The 17052-nt window shown below is 41.6% G+C and overlaps 1 protein-coding gene and 2 non-coding genes across 5 annotated transcripts; 1 reads left to right on the top strand and 2 right to left on the bottom strand.

Moving 5' to 3' along the window:
* Positions 1-511: 511 nt before the first annotated feature.
* trnai-aau (transfer RNA isoleucine (anticodon AAU)) lies at positions 512-585 on the bottom strand. Its single transcript has one exon. It is a non-coding gene; the product is annotated as a tRNA-Ile (tRNA).
* Positions 586-711: 126 nt separating this feature from the next.
* On the bottom strand, positions 712-785 carry trnai-aau (transfer RNA isoleucine (anticodon AAU)). Its single transcript has one exon. It is a non-coding gene; the product is annotated as a tRNA-Ile (tRNA).
* A 243-nt stretch (positions 786-1028) lies between these two features.
* On the top strand, positions 1029-15478 carry LOC133425020 (N-chimaerin). Of its 3 annotated transcripts, none has more exons than XM_061715668.1 (15): positions 1029-1074; positions 1408-1491; positions 3859-3897; positions 4031-4086; positions 7081-7112; positions 7233-7346; positions 8810-8936; positions 9032-9193; positions 12035-12112; positions 12755-12839; positions 13079-13252; positions 13833-13910; positions 13990-14127; positions 14251-14356; positions 14467-15478. In XM_061715668.1, the coding sequence occupies exons 2-15, from the start codon at positions 1473-1475 to the stop codon at positions 14636-14638; spliced, it is 1380 nt and encodes a 459-aa protein (XP_061571652.1). In that variant the 5' UTR covers positions 1029-1074; positions 1408-1472; the 3' UTR covers positions 14639-15478. The 3 variants fall into 3 exon arrangements, with proteins under 3 accessions (XP_061571652.1, XP_061571654.1, XP_061571653.1); XM_061715670.1 differs by having other exon boundaries at positions 1047-1068; XM_061715669.1 differs by having other exon boundaries at positions 1050-1074; positions 1412-1491.
* Positions 15479-17052: the final 1574 nt, after the last annotated feature.

The following is a 17052-nucleotide window of genomic DNA, read 5'->3' as shown; positions in this document are numbered from 1 at the left end:
CCTGCACAAATATTGGTGCAACTGCAGCAGCCCACACAACAAACAAGTCTGAGACATTTGCATATTTAGTGATATATTATGCACTGCCAATTTTTCATGTTTCTCTCCTGTAGCTTTTCCCCTTCACCTTTGCGCATAGTTCCATGAAGAAGCATCATGCAAAATAAATTACCCATCCACCTGTGGTACGATATGCTTGGTATCACTTTAATTAAATGTGAAATAGTGTAAGCCCACAGGGAAAACACCTACCTAATATCTAATTTAGCCCTATGTCCATCACATACACTTTATGGATGTTTCTCTAGACAATTCCATGCAACTGGTTATATCCTTGTTTGTCTGCTGTATCCCGAGAAAGTAGGTATTGATAATAGATGCATGGAAAGTAAATTGTTGGTCACATATTGAATTCAGTGACTGTTCTGTCGCTTTATTTCCCTTTAACAAATCATGCTGTCTTTGCAGTCGCAACAATTTAGTCAAGTGACGTTAATTTAAAAGTTCATGATGGCCCGTACGGGGATCGAACCCGCGACCTTGGCGTTATTAGCACCACGCTCTAACCAACTGAGCTAACCGGCCCTTACATAATGACCAGACCCCCACATTTTTTTCAACACAGTAAGTGTCCAGTTTAAAATATATAATGCTTGTAAAATGGTTCTCGAAATTGTACAAGACTGATGATACTCGCAAAAGATGTTCGTATGGCCCGTACGGGGATCGAACCCGCGACCTTGGCGTTATTAGCACCACGCTCTAACCAACTGAGCTAACCGGCCACATGCGCAATTGTGAGACAGTACCCTTTTTCAAATTGTACACATAATGGGTGTAAATCAAAAACCATTGTGTTTTGGCAAACATTGTTCATTTCACCTGTATGAGGTACAATAAGAAATGTGTTTTAAATTCCCCCAAACCCTGAGACACGGACCGCATATCAGCCACGTGTGACGACCTTCGTCAGCATCAGGACGGTCTGTTGCCATAGCAACTGAGGAGCAGGAGGGCGAGACTGGTCACGTGACCCAGCAAGATGGCGACCCCAACGTAGAATGGGATGTGAGTGTGAGTACTACGTATCAGCAGCTAACCTTGATTTCACCAAACTGGAGTGCAATTGTGTGGTTGTATTTGTGCGCTGTCTCTGTAGTGTGGAGTGTTTTTTTTTTCTTTATGAAGTAAGATATGTTTCAGTTGGGTTTTTCCCCCGTTTCCTTCCCACATGCCAACTAAGTGGAGCGGATCAGCTAACGTTAGCGCTCTCAGTCTGATCACTTATTGTTATCGTTACTAAGCAGTTTTCATTTATTTCAGAGGAGCTGACCTCTCTCAGTTGCCACGGATGCTCATCCTTTTTTTTTTCTCTTTCTTTGTTTTGTGTCGGACGTGTCTCTTCAGCCAGGAGTTAAACCAAGATTTGGATCTGCTGGTTAATTGTTAACCATCACATTTGGGTAATCAAGATGGCCCTAAATGTTTTTGGTAAGTATCAACCTTGTTCAGTTTATAGGAGTGTATTCATGTTGATTGGATGCGTCTCCAATGAATTATTGGAGCTATTTTACTTACAATATATCACTTTTTATTTTTATTTTTGTTTTTACGTTTTACTTTTATTTTTTATCTTTATTTCTATTTTTTTTAATCTTTTTATCTTTATAGGGGTGTTTGATTTGTAAATGACAGTGTTGTGTGTGTGAATGGAGATGTCAGTTTCCCCGAGGGAACCTCCCAAAGGGATTAATAAAGTAATCTGAATATATCACTTTTGCTGATCATTTTCTTCTAATGTAGTTTGATAAAACTGCAAGATGCCTGCATAACATTTCAGGAATATTAAGGAAACATTGAGATCCTCCCTTTTAATTTAGAAATGACAAATCATAATGCTATATTGAGTTTCCTGTATAAAAGTACTTGAGTATTCTCAGCAAATTATACTTTAAACCCGTAAGACAGTATGCAACATGTTTTGATATTTTAATGTTTTAGTTTCTTCAGAGACAGAAATTAATAGGCCTCAGTGGACAATGTAATATTCTGTATTTAGGGCTTTTACATTTGTGCATTACTGTTATATAAAATGATGTAACACTATGACAAAGCAAAAAGTGTGTATATATATATATATATATATATATATACATACATACATACATACATACATGTATTCACTTTTTTGTATAATATATGTAATGTCATAATTTCAAGTGCATGCAGCAGTAGAGAGCAGAAGGAAAGGACTTTGGCTGCACTGAAAGTCAATTGTGTGTATGTTTTGTCTGCCCCTTTGTTAGTTTGTTCTACTGCGCGGCTGTGTTGCCTTGAGAAGCAGGGTCAGACACTTGCCCGGGGAGGATTTGGAGTTATTTTGAAGACAGGATATTAAAGCGACAAGTGTTGAACAGATAAGGGATGCGGAGTGAATGTGAAGTACACCAAGGCAGGAAGCGCTGATTGTTAGTGTTACACATGCAGAGAAGATGGAAGAGTTTACAAGACGCTGAACAAAGAACAGACTTAAATGCCTATTTATTTCCTTTGTATAACTATTAATTATTTATGTTAGTAAGAAGCCAGTGTGAAGACAGCTTAGTTTAGCGTTTGCCAGTGTCAAGGTCTTAATAGTTTAGAGTGTGAATGAAGGCATTTTGTTATATATTTGATGGTGTTTTGGAAAAAGGAAGCATTGGGCAACTTGCAGGAAAGGAGGTTAGGAAAATATCCGAATGTGTATGTGTTCTATTTTAAATCAATTTTATATTTATTTAACCCCACAGCATTATCTGTTGTTAATGTGATGCTGCAGCAATGATGTAACCTTATTGAGTCATTTAAAGCCACAGTAGTAATACCACATATGGCCACATGGGGCATATAGATGATGCTGTGCTAACGAAGTGAAATGCTTCACTATGTCTTGTAATACCACTTTGTCCCATTAGAGGTGCACTTCATTGTATGAATAATCTTGTGCTATCCTGCTCCCATGTGGTCAGATCTGGTCTTGCCACATAGTTTCTTTCGTCAAAACAAACTGTTCAATTTAAAGCAGCACTTGTCAGGATGTTTTGGTGATCAGAGTGGAACATGTGTAGCAGCACTTTCAGAGTTCAGCCAGACTCCAAATGTGTGCCTGAGGCCGAGTGTTTCAGTTTTAATTGGCTATATTAATTCTGATTATTTATTCTCTGTGACAGCTGAACAAATAACAAGCAGCAACATTTTGATCCATCTGTTACTGAGGGGAGTCCGTTTTAAAAATGTATAGGAAAAACGACAATAATAAACATTCAACGCCTCATTTACATTGTCTCTGCAACGCTATGTAAATTACGAATGAATGGCTCTTTCAAAGGCTTTTAAGCACCACTGAGTGCAGATGTGCTATTAAGCCACTTAGTAAGCATTTGCAGCCATCATCCATCACTCTAATGTCTCAAGGTAATTGCACACAGACTAAAAAAATAAAGCAGTTGACTGCACATGTCATGATGTTGACGTTGGCACATATATTCTTTTCTGTCCTTCGGTTTTTAACTATATAAGTCATGAAATTGCTTCGTAGTTCTGCTTTCTTTTGTCTTTTGAAAATCTTTTCTGAAAAGCTGGAATTTGATCATGTTCATCAGAATGTAAATTGGAAGATTTCCTTTGAACATTATCTGTTGTTAACTGAACAGCACAAAAAAGATGAATGGATCACATTCTGATCCGGCTGTGTTTGGTTGATGGATTATATCAAAATTCCGGCACGGCACTGTTGTATTTTCTCCACTTGGGGTCACTGTGGCAAAGGGAAATTTGTTTGAGCATCTGTTAATTGCATTATACTTTTCTTGTCCTCAGATCATGATGAATACAGGCCACCGGTGTGGAAGTCCTACTGTGAGTAACAGTTTTTCTGTATTTTTTGGCCTGTATTACTCCTTTTATTTCTCTTTTCTTACTCCTTTGTTACTCTGCTCAGGCATAAATATCTTATTTTAGTGAATGATCTGAGCCTTGTTGTCTGTTGCAGTGTACCAGCTCCAGCAGGAGGCTCCTCACCCACGACGACTCACCTGCACCTGTGAGGTAACTGTCATCCAGATGTGTTTACTCGTGTATTATGTCATTCTTTACAAATCCACTTTTGTTAAATCTCATCTGCAACAAGCGTGAAACCAAATATCCTCTGTGAGATAATCATTAGAAAATTAAAGGCCTGATTTCTTCGGATATGCTACATAGTTTTTAAGCAAAAGTAAAGCATCGTCAAGTTGAAGAGAACACATTTTTTAACTTACTTTTTTTTTTTTTATTATTATTATTTCCGAATCTAAAGTCAGATCATAGGTGAAGAACATAAAAACAATCCCTCTCTGCTGTGCTTCAGCTCTGAATTTAGACTGTTGTTTTAGTTTTGTTTTTTTGGATTAACTCTAAATCGTGTTAGAAGGTCTTGAAAGAGCCGGAGGAAGATGGTGTTTTCACAGATTATCTGTCTCACAACAGTCAACAGCAAAGTGACTCTTTCAGCTACTATCTACTATGTCCAAGAACAAAATCCCTAATTTAAATCATGCTTTTGCAAAACTTCATATAAATTATTTGAACAATTAAAGTGAAAGAATGTTTTGTGGATAGGAGAGGCACAGAAATGTTATAGTAGTTGAAGTTGTAGTGATTGCACCTATCGTTTTCAAAGCATTCCTTCTGAGTTTATGGCACCCCTCTACAAGCCTTAGCACTTTGTTAAAGGTTGAGGGGATGACTACATAAGAAAAGCACAGCTTATGCTATTTTTGGTCTGAAGATAAAATGATTGCTAATATAAGAAATGGGATTTGAGCACAGGTGCAGTGTGTCATTAGAGTTGGGATTTTGGTGAATCCCTTCGTAGTAGATGTTTAATTAAAGCCATAGCCCCCCATGAAAGTCAGTTACTTTGACGTCCCACTCCAACATGTTTTCTTTAACGCTAAAATGTAGTCTCCAAGAGTAAGATGCAGTTTTTCTCTTTAACTTGCAATGTTAGTTATTTCTCAATTCAAACAATGTGAACATGTGTAGATGTTGGTTGGTGCTTGAATAGGTTCAGGTAGTGGAGCGGTTGGTCCCAGATGAGGGCATGCTAAAGGTAAGGCATGTTGCTGATGCACACAATATGCCAGACCCTGGTGCGTCTGTACCAGCCAGATGTGTGTGTGTGTGTGTGTGTGTGTGTGTGTGTGTGTGTGTGTGTGTGTGTGTGTGTGTGTGTGTGTGTGTGTGTGTGTGTGTGTGTGTGTGTGTGTGTGTGTGTGTGTGTGTGTGTGTGTGTGTGTGTGTGTGTGTGTGTGTGTGGTTGGGGGGTAGTACAGTTTCGGGGGATTAGAAATGTGGGCTTGTGCGTCTGGTGTTTTTGTGTAAAGACAGTGGTGGCGGGAGGTGTGTGTGTGTGCTTCAGCGATAAATGAGCAGCTGTTAGCTTTGATGCCCTGGCCTTGGTAGAGCAGTTGGTGCTGACCTAGTTAGTGGAAGCAGACGGACCGAGGACCCCCTGTAATTGATTTGATGTTTAAGAAAAACAGGTTAAATTCACTGTAATTAAAAAAAAAATAGTGCTGACAAGATTTCAAATCACTGCATTTTATTGATCGAACAATATATTCTAAATATCAGCGTAACGAGGGAAAAAAACCTGCTTTTGACCCAGATCCCAGAGGGACAAGGTCCATACATGTAATAGTCACCATATTGTTTTTTCTAAAAGATTTGCATATTCTTTGTCATCTGCTTTCATTAAAACACCAATATATTTGCTTTTTATTTGCAGCTTCTAGCACAAATGAGCCCCAGGAGGGTTTAACCCTGATAAAACTGATGTATTTTTTAATAAAATGATTATGACAGCATGTCATTTTCCACTCATGAAGGGTCCAGCCATATTACCACAGACCAACAGTTCTTTGACGTTCTGTTTATGTCAAAGGTATCAAGACACTTTTTTCCCTCCACTGTGGTTGAGTGAGTCGCCATGAGTAAAATATCCTTAAAATCAATTAACAGACTGTTAATGCTCTCAAAAGTCTGGGTTCTCCTCCATTGACACGCATGTCAGTGCTCTAAGTCAGCTTTAGTTTGTTCATAGCTTTAGTTTTCCTATTATCATTATAGAAATGTGCGATACAAAGCACCTCAGGGGAGAAAATAGTTTTGAATTTTAATAGACTGTTTATGCTTTGACAGGGTTCCCTCTGCTACAGGTGTTTCAAAAATAATGCGTCCAAAAGCTTAACTGACAGTCTATTTTAAACAAAACTGTCAGGTAGCTCTTAAATAGATGCTTCACGTGTTTGCTCTCAGGCTTTTCCCCGGCAATCTGAAGTAATACACGATTTCACTCCGCTCCCTTTTTATTTCATCATTTCTGTCAAAAGACTCGGGTGCATGTGGCGGAGACCGAAAATATGCTTCTGTTTGAAACAGCTCTTCCCCTTCCAGCTCGGCGCTCCACAATGTGCAGTCGAGGGTGTCTATTGAGGATTAGTAATGGCTATTAGTGTGTGCACTCCATGCACGGGTTCCTGATGGGCCCCAGAGGAGTTCTGGTCGATGTCCAGAGGTGCATGTGCATGGCTGACCGCTCGGTCGGAGACTCCTCATAAACCAGCCGGACCGCCTGTAGTCGAGCCCAACTGACTTACTGAATTTCATTGATCCTTAATAAAAGCTCGTTCTTGCCATAAATGCATGTACAAACCCGCTCAAATTCCCTTTGATGGCCTTCCACTAACACAGCATCCAAATTGACATTCACCGCTCTTTGATTTATTGTCTCTTCAGCAGTTTTGTCGGGAACAACGCAACGTTCAGCTTTTATATCTGACTCATGCAATATTCTCTGCACCCACACACTCAAAGGACACAGTGGCTGTTGAGCAAAGTGTACGATCTAGTCCTGAAATGTACCAGTTTGTCTTGAAACCAGCAGCAACTTTTCTCCTTTATTTTTTGATTTTGATCAGCTGTGCAGGGATGTGACATTATCTGGTGGGGTATAACTAATCGTCCTACTAACTGTGCCTACATGTTTTGTCCCTGCAGGTGGAAAACCGACCTAAATACTATGGGAGAGAGTAAGTCACCCTTTTTTTTGTATAAGCGATTAAAATAAGGCATCTTAAAAACCCATCGCTGCTCAGGCCTACTTGAATTTTTCTTCATTAGACCTAAAGATCTGTCTTTTTTCCATGCAGGTACCACGGGATGATCTCCAGAGAGGATGCTGACCAGTTACTGAGTCAGGCCGAAGGCAGCTACCTCATCAGGGAGAGTCAGCGGCAGCCGGGCACGTACACGCTGGCTCTGAGGTGCGTTCCACTCCAAACTCATTTAGAGAACCTTTACTCTTATCTTTTTGGTTGAAATCTCATCCAGGACATAGCTGGACTCTCCTCCAGAGGACTGGAGTTAATAATGTGTTTTGAACTTGATCGAAAGTTTTAATATCAGTGAAGTTTGGCAGAACGAAAACTCACCACACAGCAGTTTTTTTTCCTTCTTGACACCAATCACGTTGAAGTATAAGAGAATATCTGTCCCTTGGCCTCCAACACGTCTGTTTATACTTTGCACACATGGAGAAGTGAGCTAATTGTGTGCACAGGTGCTGTGAGGCGTGAGAGTTTATCCCTCTACTGAAGGCAGAAGTCAGACTTTAAGCAGCTCGCAGCGGCTCATCTCTGAACTCACATGTTTCTTCACACCTCTCAGATCCTTGCGAGGAAGTGAAGAGTTTGTTTACGAGCTGAAAAATGATTAAGTGGATTGCTCATAGGGGTTTGAAGTGTTTGAGTTTCCTTATTACCGCTCTATTGCACATTAAACTTTTATTATTTATGTCAGCGGCGGGTTTTTTGCTGTTTTTTTTTTTTATGAATGTGAGGCATCGTTTTCTCTGAGAAGGTGTCACACTTTTAAATGGGCGCATGGCTTAGTTAGGATTGGGTTTTGGGTCAGCTGGTCTATTCATAGTCATGCCATTCTTCCACCTGCTCAGCTTTCCTTTCCCTCTCCCCGTGGTTGGTTATAATTACCTTCCATAAATACTCAGAAAAGGAAAGGTTGGATTTTGGGTTAATGATTTGCTTGTGCCGCTTCAGCTGGCACGGTTCCACTGCGATCCGCGAAGGGGCAGATAAATCTGCTGGCCCATTTCACTTGGCCCATCTTGGAGTTTGTCCCGTTTCTTTTCCAGATTTTCCTGATATTATTAATGGCTGGGACCTGATGCAATTTGATAAAAATAACTTTATATTTCATATATTCTGTAGACAATTCTGCTGGGGTTACGTCCAAACTAAAATACCTACAAGAGGGACCCGTATCCTCTTTTTGTTTTAAGTTATAATATTAGTTATATTTAGTCACTGTGCACTGCTCATAGAAGGTATTTTAGGAAAGAAGTGGAGTTTGTTTTCTGCCGAGGAACTTTTTAATTGTTACTTCCACAAACTGATCAAAAAGCATGCTCTCATTTAATTACCTGATCGGAAACATTGTCAATAGTTTCACATTACCGTACTTCCTTATCAAGACCAAAATACTTCCATAAGACAGAACTTGTAAGTTTTTACACTTTTACAGGCCATTCCCCTGCTTCCAAGTGTGTTGAGTTGGGCCATTTTTGATTGGTTGGTGTGACTAACAGATAAAAAGAACAGTGTTTGTCATCGGTGGTATGAATGTCAGACACGATGAGGTCACGAGTTTGTTAAACCTGCGAACGGCTGTCCTAAATAAAAACTGTGAACTATCCTCTAACTCATCCCAGGTTTGGGAATCAGACGAGAAACTTCCGTCTCTATCATGACGGGAAGCACTTTGTGGGTGAGAAAAGGTTTGAGTCCATCCACGACCTGGTGACTGACGGCCTCATCACTCTCTACATCGAGACCAAGGTGTGTTTACGTGTTTGTTCCTCCATCCGTCCAGGGAATGTTAAAAATGTCATCCGGCACCACATTCACAGCGCTACTCTGTTCTGCTATGACAGGCAGCGGAGTACATCGCTAAGATGACCATAAACCCCATCTACGAACACGTGGGCTACACCACCCTCAACCAGGAGCCTGCGCTGAAGAAGCTCCTGCCGCTCAGTCCGGAAGCCCCGGACGGACCCGCTCCAGCTAAAGTGGACGGCAACACGGAGGAGAGGGTGAGACAGAAACACACAGCCAAAACGTAACTTTATATAATTCTCATTATACATCACTGAATATTATAAGAAAGTATTGATATTTAATGATGTAGCTTTTACAGGCCATTGATCATGATAAAAAGCAATTTCTTTTTTTTTTTAAACTCATCATTCCCTGCAAGAATTACATTTTTAAAAGCAGAAACTGTGCAGACTTTCGTGTCAGAAGCATCAAGACATGTTTGTGGCAAACTGTCAACAATGCCTTTGTTGTCCCAGAGTTGGAGTCGAGACCAACGTTTCTTCTCCTGAGAAATATGTTCAAATTAGTGTTTGAAATGTCAAATCACTCCTCAGATCTTTAAGGCTTTCTTGCTTTTTTGGATTTAATCAAATACTAAACCGTTCTGTTATCCATATTACATATCCAGAGGTATTACCAATGAATGGTTTTAGATAAAGCAGAAGTTAAAAGTGGCAGAGTTTGCAGGATCTTTAAATGTAAGGGAATGCAGAACATTTGGTTCAGTTAAGCATATAAATGAATGACGAAGCTGGTGGTTAAAGCTGCGTCAGTAAGTTCTGGAGGCGGTGCTTTAAATAACTGGCAACCATCAATTTTCTTAGTCACTGGACTGTACCTGCGTAAATAAGCGTTATGTAACAATATTACCATAGCAGTATTTCCGGAAGGTGAAAGGAAAAAAAAGAAAAGTCAAATAGTTTCAGATGATGTGCGACATCGAGATGGGGAGCTCATAAGACATGGGTTGAGAATTGAAACTTTTGAGAAACTGCATAGAAAACTCAAAGGAAATAAAAGGTGAAGACTGTTCCATGCAGTAGTAGGATGGAGGGATGAAGGTTCATGGAACATGAGAAGAGGAGGAGGAGGAGGAGGAGGATGGATGCAGAGGAGAGATGGCCTCCAGCCAAGGGCTCTGCAGTAAAATTACATAACAGCGGTTTCCCTGCAGAAAGCTCCCATCTCCAAAGATGTGATATGCTACACATCGATCCTCATGAATTTGCCTATCGCTGCTAACTTAGTTTTAAGAACAAAACGATGCAGTTTTCACACACACCAGGGACGGTGCACGGCAGAGCAGGTGTATTGTGGTCAGTTTGCAGCGCTGGCGCTAGCTGAGGCTCCGGAGGCCGTGCTTGACCTGCAGTGCATTACCACATCTACTGCACCTCATATATCACTGTCTGCATGCGTGTCCGCGTGTGTGGGGGGGGTGTGCGGTTGGGGGTGGTCCTGTGTACGTGTGTGCTTTCGTAATTGAGCGGATTTGCAGACAAAGCAGCGGCGGCTGTGACATTGAGATCGGAGGTAGCTCTCTGCGGGGAAGACAAACGAATCAGAAGTACGCTTTTCTCATCTTCGTGTTCATAATCAGTTTTTATAAAGGTTAAATGCAGTTTTAGGACCCCCGTGAGGGTGGTATAAACATAGCCCCGGTGATGACTTTTTAAAAATGTATTTTTAAAGCTTTAGTGAGGCCGAATAGAAATCCCACAGTATGAGAGAACACGATGTGCCGGGCCATGTTTATGTGTAAATGTTGAAAAAAATCTGAAAAACATGAAGCTTAATGCTTGTAAATCTCTTCCAGTATGACAGGATTTAATGCTTGTCGTGTTTGTGGACAGCTCATAAATATCTCAGACCAAACATCCAGCCCCTTCCACTGCTTTTAAACCTCGACCCCTTGTTTTGAAATGAAATTGCGTGGTCGACTATGAGAGTTTGGGTTGTTCACACTGGACAGGTGTCAGCACAATCACCTGAGGTCAAAATGAATGGATGGAGGGATGTAAAAAGGAACAAAAAGTGTGAAGGAATGAAGAAAATAACAGCTTGTTTCCAAGCCGGTCCTCTTTCTCCTTCCCTCTTGAGACAATCGAGGTGGCAGATCTGGTGGCGAACAACAAGAAGCGCCGCAGCTCATTGGTTCTTTCCCCGCTCATTGTGACCTGTTAAATTCATCCATTACTGCGCGGCGGCTTAGCCCTCCCCCCTCCTCTTCTGTCTCTCTCCGCCTCCCTCCCTTCCTCCGCTGCCTCTGTCTGGTGAAAGTGTAGAGAATGGGGGAAAGCAGATTAACACACACGGAGCCATGTGGGCAGAAGCGCTCACCTACGCAAGACACGGGAATGCTGCCGCATCAGTCCAGTCCGGAGGATTTTATGGCCACGTTGCAGTGAAGATCCACTCAGTTATTTTCCCAGAAGTTTTGTACATCAGGAACAGTTTAAAGTTGACTCGGCTGGTTGTGTTTTTGTTTTTGTTTTTGCTTTTTGTGAATTGGAGTGGCACCATGCCGCTGTCTCATTATACAGATTATTCAGCGCTTCTCTGATTGGCTCGTCTTTGTTGTGCTAAAACAGCAGGATTGGTCCTGAAACCGGCATCTCAGTTTGGGAGATTTAAGAGTGTTATAGTTGTTTATTTTTATTGGGAACGTAAACCAAATACTTTTTTTTCCCCATCCCAAGTGGTCTGCTTAGGTGATTGTATTGATTAGTGACTTTCAGGTTTTGGTTTCCCTGTTATAAGTCTCAGGTGTGTCTGGTCCAGCGATGCCGAGCCGAGAGTCATATGTCGTTAGAAGAAGTAAAAAGCAACAGCGCAGGCGAGGTGTGAAGGAAACGAGCCAAAAGGGCTCTTTGTTTACCGCTGCTCTGGGCTTAAATGTGAGCGCCGGTTCGATTCCCTCCCTGCCGATATCCGGCGGCGGCTCAGACCCCGGCGCGGGGTCCGGAGTGCATCTCAGCCGGCAGCCGGCCCCCTCCAAGCCCAGCTCTCCTGCTTCCACCTTTTGGCAACCAATCAGATCTTTTGCCCTTTCACAGCTCACATCGCTGGTGCGCCGGGCCACCCTGAGGGAGAGCGACTTGGCGCCCAAGTACGAGAAGGTCCACAACTTCAAGGTGAGTCGCTCCCCCAGCTCCCTGATCAGATTTGTGCTTCTGACTGCATGCATGCGCATGTTTGTGTGTGTTCAAGTCTGTGGATGCCAGAATCGCTGATTCAGCTCATTGGGTTTCACTCAGTTTAGTCTCGGAGAGCGCAGCGCGTTAGGACTCTCACCAGAATCACACATTTCTGCTTCTACATCCCTTTGTTTAATGCTTTCCATTCAGCGATTTCCATCGTACAAGCAGCCATTAGTGAGGAGCATAAAGGTCAAAGTCAGAGTGTCCCGAGCTCTTGAGAAATGTGGACACACACCCACACGAGCGGACCGCTCACAAAGAGCCCTGTGAGGGGATGGAAGTTATTAACGTTTCATTGTAAAGAACCAATTGGTGGAATAAATGAGCTGATTAAAACTCTCTTCTCACTATGTAGTACATTTTCAGCTCTCCCATTGTGTCTCCATCTGTCTTTTGTCGGCGTTCTGCCTCTCTAGACTAAAGATTACTGCTGCTGTTGAATGTCTGAATGATTATCTCACTGGTTCCTGTCAGTATAGAGACATTTCTCCACGTATAACTTATAAATGCTTAATTCTTCTCCTCATCACTTGTGACTTTAACATCATATTTCCTTTGTTCTTTGTCTGTGACCAGGTTCATACATTCAGGGGTCCCCACTGGTGCGAGTACTGCGCTAACTTCATGTGGGGTCTCATCGCTCAGGGAGTGAAGTGTGCAGGTATTCACAAACATTCACATTGTTGTACACTGCATGCAGTGTTTTTGAAATGTTAAGAGTCTGTTCAGAGCCAATCCAAGGCCAACATTTTATGCAATACCAACTATATTTAAGAGTAAGAAAAATACAAACAGAATAATTAGAAACTGACATTGCTGAGGGCTTATTTGTGTAAATACAATAGAATATGCATAAATGAAACATTTGAAGCTTAAATCTGTGTTTTTGTTGCATGTCAGACTGCGGGCTGAATGTTCACAAACAGTGCTCCAAAGTGGTTCCCAACGACTGCCAGCCGGACCTGCGGCACGTCAAAAAGGTGTACAGCTGCGACCTGACCACGCTGGTCAAAGCCCACAACACCAAGAGGCCGATGGTGGTGGACATGTGCATTCAGGAGATCGAGGCTAGAGGTGAGACACGACCGCACATCTACGTGGACGTGTGAGTCACCGGTTATGTAACGTACACCAAAAAAAAAAAGCTTTTAAGCAGTATTTGCTGCAGAGAGGAGGAATGAGAGATCGCCCACAGGCCTGTACGTCTGCAAGATGCGAGTGTCTCTGTGTGGGTGTCTCCACTGGCCTCTTGTTGGTGAAAAGATCTGCACAAGCTGATGAGATCTGTTGTGTGACTGCGTTGTAATGAGTCGCAGGGCTTGCAGGTTTTCTCCCCCTTTGGGGATGGGGGTGGGGGGGGGGGGGGGGGGGGGGGCCTTGTCACAGGGGGGCTGACAGAGCTGCCACAGACAGGATTTTATTGACTCTTTTTCAAGATCTAACTGAAACTGAAAGATCAATTAGAGTCCCAACTTGACGTGACGGGCAACAGAGGTCACCCCCAAGTGTGTGCTTCTCTTTTCTTCTGCACATTGTTATCGCCAGGTCGGAAAAGGAGAATTTAAGCTATTCACGCTCGAAAAAACAGAACAAAACTTTAGTTTAAAATCGCTTTATTCATGAAATTAATGGCAGTACGTTTCCAACCTTTCAGGTCTGGATTCAGAGGGCTTGTACCGGATATCGGGCTTCAGCGAGCTCATAGAGGACGTCAAGCTGGCCTTTGACAGAGGTCAGTGTTTCCCGCTATTGTGGGCTAAAAAATTTACAGATATCAGTTGTTTGGTGTCCTGAACAGATTTTTTCCACAGATGGAGAGAAAGCAGATATTTCCTCAAATGCTTATGAGGACATCAACATCATCACTGGAGCCCTGAAGCTTTACTTCCGAGAGCTGCCGATTCCTCTCATCTCGTATGACGCCTACCCCCGCTTCATGGAGGCTGCAAGTAGGTGTCCACACTGTTCAATAAGAAGGAAGAGTCAATGAGGAAACGGTGTTGACAGCCGTTTATTAATGCGGTCAGTGTTTTCCCGTAGGGTAACTTATGGTTGCACATTTTTATTTTTAGAAATTACAGATGCAGAAAAACGAATGGAGTCTCTCCACGAGGCCTTAAAGTTGCTCCCCCCGGCTCACTGCGAGTCGCTGCGATACCTCATGGGCCATCTCAAGAGGTCAGAAAACTTGATTTTATCACCATAGCTTTTGGTTTAACCCATTTTGCAGCTTTTGTGACTCACTTGTCCTTTTGGGTTTCATATCTTGACCCTTTCCGTTCATCCAGAGTCACCCAGTGTGAAAAGGACAACCTGATGTCCAGCGAAAACCTGGGCATCGTGTTCGGCCCGACGCTGATGAGGGCCCCCGATCTGGACGCCATGACGGCGCTCAACGATATCAGATACCAGAGACTGGTGGTGGAGACGCTCATTACCCACGAAGATGTCTTGTTTTAAAAGGAGACGGGAGCCACTCTTCTAATGAGCCAAAAGACTCAGGAGATGCTTAAAAGCTTTGTCCTCTTGTAAAAAGATGAAGGAAAAACACAGATCATATCTTAGACTTGTATCTTACTCTTTTGTTGAGGAGTGGTTAAAAATGGGGAAATGAAGGATGGGGATATTTGCACGAAACTGATGAAGAAAAAACATTGAAGAAGGAATGGCTTTGGGAGAAGAAAAGGATGAAAGGATGCAGTGTTTCCCTGCTTTTTTTCTTGTAAATTTCAACAAACTGTCAAAAATTTGTGACTGAAATTCTGAGCCCTACTTGACAGTCTGTGTCAGGGAAACACTGTGAGATCCAGGTTTATGTTCCCTTCTTTTCCTTCTTTCTCAAATGAACACCTTGACATATTGAGCTTCAGTTTTCTTCATAGCAGAAAAGAACGATTCGTCTTTTGTGTTTGAATGAAAAGGCCAACAAAGTGTAGTTGCAGTGCAGGAGAACAGGAGAGCTGTTACGATGTGGCTCACGTTGTTGGCGTTTCTCACCAGCAGGGTTTAAAGAGAAGATCAGTGCTCAAACTAACTTTTATCTCTCTGATGTTCTTGGTAAGAAATGCCTGTCTTTTTCAGAAGTTGTCAAGGTGTCCATTTTTATCATTCCTCTCTAAAAGAAGCAGCTCTAGCTTCATAACAGTAGACAGCAGGATGAATGAAATGAAAAAGAGACTCACCCACAGCACGATCTCATTCCTCATGAATGGATCTTAAGTGATTTGGACCTATTGTATTTTTATTTTTTAAATCTGCAGCACCCTCTTTTGCTCCACAAGCGAACTAACTACACAGAATTTTTTTTGTTAGTAAGTGTTTTTTGGGGTTTTTTTTAGATAGAAAGAAACAATGCCCCATTTACCTTTTTGATGTCAATTTATGAGCTTTATTTAGTTTCTAATTTTTTTGCTGTGTCTTAACACTTTCTTATGGAGCTTTACATTATTTTTATGATTTTTATCACCATCACCGAATCAGTCCTTCATTTTCTTCACTTTCCTGCTTTCCCTGAAATTAAAAACCTGACAGTTGACACTCTCTCGGTCATTTTCACTGCAGTCGTGCAGATGATGAAGAGGGGGGGATGCTGTAGTGGTCACAAGTGACTTGAAACAGGAATATGTGAAATGGTGCTTTATTTTCTTAACTTTTATTTGTTTTTGTGCATAAAGCAGTATTGTAATTAGGGGATGTTACAAAGTGTTTTTGGTTTCTTTCTTTTTTTGAGTAAAGGAATGTGTTCATTACTCTGCATCAGTGTTTGGGAACAGAACTGTCATATCCGCTGGTTGAAACATTCCCAGCTGCTGGGATTTGATCTAACTGTGAAACTTTAGGAGCTCATTATGCTTAGATATGAGTAAAGAAGGCCAGTTTTTTCTTTTGTTGTCGTTGTTTGTGTTCCTCTTTTTACCTCTGCTTGCAATAGTGCAAACATAGGTGAGTATAATTAAAAGCACCTTGACTACAGAGGTCCTTGTGTTCGCTGTAATGTTTTGACGACGCCCTAATGTGACGAAGTCAGTTATCACTTGTACGATGATATTGATAATCATCTGTAATATGAAGGAGTGTATTTGCTGTATAGCTTTTTTCTTAAAAACATACTAGTGCCATTTGAAAGGATGTATGCCTTCTGCTTTTACCCCCACTTTGACGAACACACACTAAACCTCTCCTTTTACTTACTTCAACCCCCACTTTTGTCGGGGCTATATGTAATGTCCCAATGGGTATCGCAATCCATTCACAAAGCAAAAGTAGAGCTAAAGGTAGAGATGAAGCACTCCCAAAATGAGTTGGATGTGACATGAGAGCAGCATCAGCATTTTTCTTGCAAAATATATGCTCAAGTTTTTTTAATTTTCTGACACATGACTAATCGTGTACTATCATCAGACTAACCCAATGAGCCTCTAGTGATCTGTGACACCCACTTTATTTTTTTCTCTAGCATAAGGAAATGTCATTTTTACTTATTGTTGTTGCTGTAAAGTATTTTCTATATGGTTTGTGCATGGTGGAATTAAATTATTAAATTTGGCTTTCAGTTCTTGGTATGAATGTGGTTTCTCTTTTCACTTGAACCAAATATTTGTCCAACTGTGAACCTTATTCTTATTTAAGATAGATATTGAAGCACTTGCAAGTACCACTATGTCCTTGCAGTTTTTACATAAATATTGTAAAGGTTTTTAAAATGGAATTTAAAAATACATCAAAATCCAACCGGGAAAGCTGAAAGCTTTTTGAACCGTAACGAGGTCAGCGACTGGGACTGACCTTCCAACATGTTAAAATCCAGACCAGTTACATGCACAGATGAGGCCACAAAGAGATGTAAAACAACAACAATTACACAACAACTGAAA

This window comes from Cololabis saira, chromosome 24, assembly GCF_033807715.1.
Source record: "Cololabis saira isolate AMF1-May2022 chromosome 24, fColSai1.1, whole genome shotgun sequence".
Taxonomy (NCBI): Eukaryota; Metazoa; Chordata; class Actinopteri; order Beloniformes; family Belonidae; genus Cololabis; species Cololabis saira.
This window is presented reverse-complemented; position numbering and strand designations above follow the sequence as displayed.

Coding starts and splice junctions, on each gene's coding strand:
- LOC133425020 (XM_061715668.1), top strand. Junction 7,347..8,809: donor ACGTACACGCTGGCTCTGAG/GTGCGTTCCACT, acceptor AACTCATCCCAG/GTTTGGGAATCAGACGAGAA. Junction 13,911..13,989: donor CAAGCTGGCCTTTGACAGAG/GTCAGTGTTTCC, acceptor TTTTTTCCACAG/ATGGAGAGAAAGCAGATATT.